The sequence below is a fragment of the Daktulosphaira vitifoliae genome, unplaced genomic scaffold (genome assembly GCF_025091365.1).
Source record: "Daktulosphaira vitifoliae isolate Bord-2020 unplaced genomic scaffold, ASM2509136v1 Scaffold_2, whole genome shotgun sequence".
In the NCBI taxonomy this organism is placed as follows: Eukaryota; Metazoa; Arthropoda; class Insecta; order Hemiptera; family Phylloxeridae; genus Daktulosphaira; species Daktulosphaira vitifoliae.
The window spans coordinates 14,264,764-14,274,402 of NW_026099573.1; the positions used below are offsets into that span (position 1 = coordinate 14,264,764).

At 24.1% G+C, this 9,639-nt stretch overlaps 1 protein-coding gene across 6 annotated transcripts in view; it reads left to right on the top strand.

The window, feature by feature from the left end:
• Positions 1–5,504: 5,504 nt before the first annotated feature.
• Positions 5,505–9,639, top strand: part of LOC126899021 (rho GTPase-activating protein 190) — a gene marked incomplete at its 5' end in the record, with an annotated part of 18,331 nt that continues 14,196 nt past the window's right edge. For all 6 annotated transcript variants that reach the window (XM_050673501.1, XM_050673502.1, XM_050673500.1 and 3 more), the window contains 5 exon segments: positions 5,505–5,652; positions 5,727–5,816; positions 6,391–6,833; positions 6,953–7,182; positions 8,417–8,644. In XM_050673501.1, coding sequence (XP_050529458.1) covers positions 5,505–5,652; positions 5,727–5,816; positions 6,391–6,833; positions 6,953–7,182; positions 8,417–8,644 — 1,139 coding nt within the window.

Below are 9,639 nucleotides of genomic sequence, written 5' to 3' on the forward strand. Positions count from 1 at the left end.
TTAAACACTATCTACAGATTTGCATCGAAGCGTTTTTTATGATAGTGATTTTAATCACTGTCAGATATCATCTATACTGGACCCAACTATGCCACGACCCCATTGTGCCGCCACCCCACTGTCCTGGTTGTTTTTTTCTCCTAATTTAGTTAAAAATGTATCATTTACATGAAATTACAATAGTTATTTTTTTTGGATGATGTTTTTTAGAAAATTTCTAATACTATTACTAATACCATAAAAATATTTAAGTGACTTTACGTAATTTTTTATCTTGCAAGATCACCGTCTTCCCCACTTAAAAGTGATTTTAATCACTGTCAAATATCATCATATTTGATCCAACTATGCCACGTCACCACTATGCCGCGACCCCCCTGTACTGGGTTTTTTTTTAATGTCAATTTCAAAAGTTAAGCTAAAATTTATGGTAATAAATGAATTTTTTGGCTACGATGCGAAGCTGAGAAGGTTTCGATTTTCCCATGATGTGTTTTTTTTTCTTTCAACAATACGTCAAAAGATCACAAATCGTATCTAGTTAAAGACATTACCTTCAAAAATTGAAAAAATTTCCCTTGTTCCCCGTAAATGGGGGAAATCTCAAAAAAAATTACAAATTTAAAAATCGCTAATTTTTTCAATTTTTTTTTACTTAAAACTGCCATAACTTTTTCAAAATTCAATATAATTTTTTTTTATAGATACATTATGTCCTTACCTATCATTTGATATATATATTTTTATATATCTGACCCTTAACCTGCCAACTTTATTCACAAAAAATTAACTTTTTCAACTTAATTACATATTCTAAAAGCTTATAAAATTCTCTATAATATAATATCAAATGCTAAGTTGATAAATCAGTGGTCGCTCTCAATCATCCGAATTGGTACGGCGGTGTTTATGATAGTAGTGTATTTATGCTTCCACCAGGCGTCAGATCTTTGTTTTGTATACGACCGGTGAATGGGTTTAATGTATGCTTTTTGGTATTATGTTTCTACATCTATCGATAAGAAAAAGCTTTATACTGTATAATATATTGGTAGCTGAAATTTGTTAGTGATAAGAAGTTGGTGGATTAGGAATTCGTAGCTTCATGCACATTCAAAAATCATAGCATAGATTAAATACACATAGATAAACCACGGCATTCAGACAATTGGCAACCGATTTTTTGTAAATTTATACCCGTAAAGATAGCGCTACATAACCTCTCGAGAAATATTAAATATTTAATAATAAGTTATTATTAATAACTGTCCAGTTTGTTGATATTCAAGTAATAGCCGCGATTATTGATATACGGCTAACACCATTAGCGCAAATTAAGATAAGAAACAGTTGTTACCAAAAGGCGATTGCTTATTTGATTAAAATGAAACTTTTCGTTTTAAATACGAATTCGATATAATGTGTATTTTTTATTGTATTAATATTAATTTAAATTTGACTATTATTTGATTTTTTTAATTTTCTCTTAGTGTTGAGAATCTTAACTTATTACATACAACTTTCTCGTTACCGATTTGTCCACTGTCAAGATTTTTATATTATTTGATGTTTAATTTCTTAACTTACCAGTATCAAGTCTAAGTGAAATATTTATTAATTATATTTAATGTATTTAATCTATGATCACAATTTCAATTTAAATAAATATTTAATTTTCGATATTGATAACACTTTATCAGTGTATAACAATAAATGTTAAAAAAAATTAATTTGAATACTAAATAATTAAAAAAAAAATTTAACTATGGTATGACTATTGCATTTACTTTTAATGGATTTTAATATTTCTATTGACCTAGTTGCATGGTACTCTAATTATAAGTAAAGATAAAAACACCCTACGGCCCTGTAAAACACCCCAATAAGGTCCCAATATATGCACCCTTTTGTATAAGTCCGTGTTATATATTTGTCCGTTGTTACGGCACTCATTCTAAGTTCAGTTGGCAACCGTGTGCCGGGCTACAAAAATATTGATATCAATTGTCTCGCTTTTTATTTTGTTCTATACTTCTGGATCTGAAAATGATAGTGGTGCTAAGATTTTTGATAGGCAATGGGCAATGAAATTAAACTCATTTTGGTAAAAATTGTCTTATTTGCCTTTAATAATGTATATTACTAAATAGCCACCACAGAAGATTATATCCTATCAACTAGTCGACGTTTGCATTATATGTTACCGTTTAAGTTTATCAAAAACAACTCGTTTTTTGCATTTATATTTGCCACCTGCGAAATCGATACATTACAAAAATCCGATTTAGGTATTTGTTAATTATGTATAAATGGATCCGTTTTCATCTAATCCAGCTTTACTACTTTTAAGTGAGTACTTTTATAATTAGTGTTATAAATTTTATTTGGCGTTATAATTATATTTTACTGGTTTTACGGTATTTTTAATAAACAATAACTGAAAAGTTTGTATTATTTCTTTTATACTATAAAATTTATTACTAAAATATTTCCTATAAAAGGTAGGTCACCATCAAATTTTTAATGACATATTATACATACATATGTATGATAAATATAAGAATATTATCCTAATTTTAAAATATAAATTCAAAAATTTTCTTGTAATTTTATTGTTAAATAATTAATAATATTAATTTTTATAAAAAGTATTCAATAGTTATTTATGTACAAAAAAATTTTTGTTGCTATTGATGAATTATTTTAACACTTGAATTAGGCTTATTAGTTTTTAAGTATAAATTAGATAATTTTAATATTTTTTTGTTTAGTTTAGATCATTTAGTTATTGAAAATAGGTTAGCAGTATAAAAAGATCAAAAATTAGTTATATTTTTATAAATTTTAGGTTAAAAACAACATATTATCTGATAATAACAAACAATTAAACTTTTCTATTCAAAGTTATTTAAAAAATTAAAAATTTTTTTTTTTTAAACGATTTTTATTATTTATTATACATATTTATTTTTTACTAGAAGTCTACTATTTAATCTAAAAATGCTGATCACAAAACCCTTGATTGACATTTAAGGAGCGATAAATGCACTAAAGTCATTATTTGCCTCTGATTACAAACCTCTATTAAAATTAACTTAGTTTATCAATATCTTAATACTCTTTAAATATGCCTTGTTCAAGAAATGAACAATTACTAATATAAAAGTTTATTAAATTNAAAAAAATATTATCTATAATAAGCAATGAAATAAAATCTTCTAATATTGAGGATACTTTTTATTAGCATTTAAATAAATTCGTTAATATTCAGTGTTTTCTTTTTTAATTTGCTACAGTTATTGGTAGGGTTTCCTACACTTACATTTTGTAATGTAGGAAATATTTTCATGAGTATTTATTGCAATGTTATAGAGTATTACTTCTCCATTCAATTAAAATGTATACTCATCAAATAAGTAACCTTTTTTTTTTGGAGGAATTAGCAAGGAAAAAAGGTTTTATACACAAAAAAAACTATTGTCTTGTTGTTTGTAAGTTGGTTTATTCTATACTTAATTAATTATTTTGTTTTGACTGGAGTGACTACAGCCAAAAGTATTTTTACAGGGTGGATTTCCAGTCAAAATCTGCCCTAGAACCCTAAAAAAATTATATGACTTTAAAATTCCTTGGGGATATGAAAAATTTTTTTTTGTCTAACTCAAACTGGAAAATGTCATATGTACATCTCTGCTAATAACTATAACTATTTATCATAATTGTGATAATTCAAGACCCAATACATATGAAGTAAAATATGTTATATTGTGTTATGACATAGGAAACATTAATTAATAATAATTAATGTATACAAGATATTTCATTTATCATGAACTACTTATATAATTGAAAAATAAAAATAACATTGACCATGTTTTTATTGGTTTTGTTTAGTTCCATATTTTTCTCAATTTATCAGTTATGAAGTACTTTTTTGTGTTCATCTCTTATATTATATAAGGGTTTATGATATAAATATAAATAATATAAATAAGAATATATAGAAACTTTATATATATTCTATGTCTACATATTTTAGCATAATTTTTTATATTAACTTCGTATTCTATTACAATGTCTGGTTATTTTATACTAAGCCAAAACTGATGTGTGTAATGTAAACTTTTGACTAAAATTTAATAGATATTGCACACTCTTCAATAGAAATCTATATACCTTTTAAATGGAGAAGTTTGTTAATGTTCATAAAGTACTCAATATTGAGTTTAAAGAAGTAGCTTGTCTATTTTTAATTTAGGTGGTTAGATCATAAAAAATGTATACAAATGTGTTACAAAAAGTTATAAATGTTTAGGAACTAGTGTTTTATGTAATTTATAATGTGACTGGTGGCCTTTCTAGAACATTGTTATTGAATTGAGTTATTACTGTTTAAATTATAAAAAAATTATTTAGCACATTTTATTTTAGTCATGGTATACATTACCCAGTCTATATGTTCAATTATTTCACATGACACACAAAAATCAGGCAATGTATGCATTGCTCTATTATTTACTTTGTAACATATATACTATATACCAATAGTGTAATCCAAGATCTTCATTTCAAATTTTGTATTGCTTTATAGATTAATGGTAATTCAACATTTTGTAACCCTATAAAATAATGATATTTCAGATTTAAATACTTATCGTTGATTTATAAGAGCTCAGTTTTTTTCATATCTTAATTTAATTTCTCCAAAAACTTTATTTATCCCTGTTGTATGGTATTAATATTGTACATTATAGTATTAGCTGTTAATGTATATGGACATGCATATATTATCATTATAGTTGTGCTCATTGACTTTTCTTGTTTGTGCGTAAAATTATTATTATTATTACTTATTATTTATTTTTTTTAAGTACAATGTCAAATAAAACGCCTACTAAAAAAATTGGTTGTATTAACTTACAAAGTTCAAGTTCTGATTATTCAATAAATGACTTATCAAAGTAGAGGTAGCTTCAAAAACTGACTCAAAAATAAATGCAATATCACAAAAAATGGATTCTATTATTGACGTTAATTTTCTATACTTAAAATAGCTATTAATGATTTGGTTAATTCATTAACTGAATTAAGAGAATAAAACTTATTGTTACGATCTGAGATAACTATTTTGTATGATTGCATGTAAAAGTTTAAATTGTTTTCCAGTAAGACAAATTAAAGTTTAAGAATCTCAGGATTGGTAAGCTCATACTATAAATGTTTACCTTTATTTGGCAAAAATCTTTCTAACTTCTTTGAACATATAATATAACATATTTTTAGGCTTCTTAATATTGTTGTATTATTTGTATTCATTGCCTACTAAGTATATACATTCTAAAAATAAATAAAAATCTTAACTTGATTTCATCAAAAATTTTATTTACCTTTTTTATATGGTATTAATATTCATTAATATCAATATACATAATTAATATAATTATGTATTATACATAATTCTTAATATAAGTTTATTGATTAATTAAGTATAAAATTTTTTTTAGTCGGATTTTAGTGGACGTGTGGTAAATAATGATCACTTTTTGTACTGGGGTGATGTTACAAAAACTTCTGAAGAAGGAATTGATTTTACATTCCAAGTTATTGAGCAAACTGAGTTTATTGATGATTCTTCTTTTCAACCATTTAAAGGTAAATTTTGTAAAAGCACTAAGTATTTATTTTAAAAAAAAATTTTATCTCAAATTTATTATTTTTAAATTTAGGAGGAAAAATGGAACCCTATGTTAAAAGATGTGCAGGTACAAAACTCACTTCGGCTGAAAAACTAATGTACATATGTAAAAATCAATTAGGTATTTATTTTTTGAATAAATAATATTTATTATGTAAAAAAATGAATTACTTATGTTATTAAATCATGGTTTTGAACTTCAGAACAAGATTAATGTAAGTCTAAAANCATGGTTTTGAACTTCAGAACAAGATTAATGTAAGTCTAAAAATAACAATTTACCAGTCTATTGTAGTTTTATGGCTAAGTCTAAACTATTTGTTGTTATATAATAATTTCCAGTTGTATAATTTATAAACAATTGAAATTTTAAACTAAACTGACATAAATTGATAGTAAAATTAACATAATTATAATTTTACTATTTATTTAATTTCCTAATGATTATATATATTATATATATCACAAATACTATAAAATTATATTATTTATTACTTTTATTATATTTTACATGCTATCTCCTCTATCAAAATTATAAATTTTGTAATAAGAAAAATTAACTTTTTTTAGTATTATTTCCTTTAAAATTTGGTAAATATTACTTGCATTACTCTATTTTTGAGGTATAGATAAGATATATAGTATATTAATGCTAAAACAATTTTTTTAATTGATATTCAATACTTTAAAATTAGGCATTGAAAAAGAATATGAACAAAAAGTATTACCTGATGGTAAATTTAATGTTGATGGTTTTTTGTGTGTATTTGATGTCAGTGTAGTACCTAGTCGTAGTATAGAAAAACAATTAGAAGCTGTGACAAATATATTACTGAATATAATAAAAACAAAAAAACCTGTGGTTATAGTAACTACAAAAAATGATGAATTTAATGAAGCTTATGTTAAAGAAGTAGAAAAACTTGCAGCACGCAAAGAATTCAAAGGGGCCATTCCAATAATTGAAACTTCAGCTCATCAAAATATAAATGTTGATACTGCATTTATTGCACTTGCTCATCTTATTGATCGATTTAAAGGTCGAACAAAAATAGTACCTTATTTAGAAGCAGTTCGCATGCGAAAAGAACTATTAGATAGCACTACTGATGCATATCAAACATTGATTCATTCACAAGTAATAAAATTTTATTGTAATAATGAATTAATATATTGATAAAATTTATAAATTAATCAGTAAAATTAAAAAAGAAAAAGTATTTAATTTTAATGAATTAATTTTTTTCCTTAAATAAGGTAACTGATTATCGTGCTTTATGGAGCCAAACTTCAAAAAAATTAATGAAGTATGATGAATATGTGAAATATAAAGAAATTTTTGGGTCAGATAAAGCTCAACGAATTTTTAGGCGACATGTTAAAATGTTAAAAGATGAACAAGTATCTAAAAGAGTTCAAAATTATATGGAAATGTTGCCTGATATTTTACAAGAATTAGTACCTGAGATTTCTACGCTGAAAGATGGGTAAATTATCACAAAGGATATTCTTATGTTACTTTTAGGATAGTTGTATTTTTTGTTTAATAATTGTTGTTTCATTTAACAACGAATAAATTTTCAAATATTTGTTGTTTATAATTTAAATATATANATATTTGTTGCTTATAATTTAAATATACAGAGTAATTTATTTACTATGAACTACTTATATAATTGAAAAATAAAAATAGTATTAATCATGTTTTTATTGGTTCTGTTTAGTTCCATATTTTTCTCAATTTATCAGTCATGAAGTATTTTTTATGTTCATCCTTATAGTATATAAGGGTGTCAACTTGTTTTTTCAAATACATTATTAACTATCCTATTTAATGGATAATCTAATTAATGAAATTAACTGGTTGATAACATCTTTGAACCAGTATTTCAGAAGTTACAATAATTTTAAATAAAGGCTAAGGGTGAGACACAACATTGTTATTTTTATGATTAGTAATTTTCTGGCCTTACTTTTCCTTCCTCTTAGGTATAAAAATATTTATAACTTCTGAAATACTTGACCAAAAGTTCAGTATTACTCATAAAATTAATCTGATATTGGAAATAAAATTTTGATTTTTTTAGTTACATATACTTCTTGATTTATTTATTTCAAATAGCCCCATTTACATAATTAACTAGCTTATTTGATAGATAATGATTGAATTAAAATTATGTATGATGCCTTTTGAAAAAATAAACTTGACACTTTTATAAATCATAAGGAATGATTCTAAAATATAATTATTAGTTGACAAATCAAAGAATATATTGTTGCTTAAGAAGCAACACTACATCATTTTTGTCAGTTTTGAAAAAGAGCAAAAAACAATTTTATATTAAATTTATAGTATTTGTCATGATTTTTTTACTATTTCATTAATGTGTTATCTATTGATTTTATAAAAAAATTAAATCCATTATTTGATTCCTTGTGAAATTTTACATAAAACAGTGTTGTTAATTCATTCGACCAATAGGTGGGATAGGTGGGATTGCTTTTTAAGCTACGGCATGTAACTAAAAAAAGCAAAAAGTTTTTTTTAATAATGTATTTATTTTGAGAGTAATGGAGTTGATTATGATAAACTGATCACTCTGTATATTTTGTCATTTAAAAATGTTTATATGATTTAGATTATTCGATTAATTAAGTGTTTCAGGATAAAAAATTACTCTGTAGATATTTAAATCTATTGTATTTTATATGTGATTACAGGGATTGGCCAACTGTTCAAAAGCATATTAAGGAGCATCCTGAATTTAACAATTATTTTTATAAATGTCCAGATGATATTCCATGGACAGAATGTGAATTAGAAATGAAGGAAAAAGGTAGTGAAAGAGATGATAGAAGAATTCCTTGTGATGTTTTAGAAACTGGTGAAGCTGAATCTGTGTTTAAAAATCATGCTAATCATTTACAGTTGGAAAAAAATAGAAAAGAGTGAGTTTGTTTTTTATAAAAAAAAAAAATAATTACTTATAACTACTTATTATTAGTTTAAAAAGGTTTCAAAATTTTTAACCATTTTTTTCATATCAATATAATAAGAAAGAAAGTAATCTATATTCTAAAATATACAATTTCTTACTTAGAATAATTCATGTAAGCTTAAACACATTAACTGTCAAAAGTTTACAAATATCTTTTCAATATCTATTTAATGATTTATTGCATCATTATTTTATCGTTATTATTAATATAATATTTATTTTAAATGATTTTTTCAATTTTTGCAATTTATGTACCATTTTAAAATTTAATTGTTATTTATTTTTATACTGTTGGGAAATTTTATTTTAATTAAAAATAGCTTGACATATGTTAAGCCTAATAACATGTAAAAATTTCTATCTTCATACAAAAATATATTTATAAATTAAAATATGATATTCTTCAAACTTTTTGATAATTATGTTAATATGTGTTATTAAATATCAAGTTCGGTGATTGTTGTTGTAATGAATGTGTTTTTTTAATAATAACCTGAATACTTGAATTAAATATATAAAACAATTTAACCCAATTTTTTAATGGATTGTTATTAGGATTTTGGCGATAAACAAATTTTTAGTTTTAGAGTTTTTGACATTTTCATAATGTTATACATGTATAGTCAAATATACTGTACTAAATTATAAAAAGAGTTTTTCATTAATTATTATTAGACGTCCCTCTATTTTTGATACCATTTTTTAGCTTCGATGCGAAGCTGAGAAGGTATTGGTTTTACTAAGATGTGTTTTTTTTTTTTTTTTTGTGTCTCTTACCACTTTTTCTCAGCTCTCACCGAACCGATTTCTTTCAACGATACGTCAAACGATCACAAATTGTATCTAGTCGAAGACATTACCCTTCAAAATTGAAAAAATTTCCCTCGTTCCCCGTAAATGGGGGAAACCTCCAAAAAAATTACAAATTTAAAAATCGCTAATTTT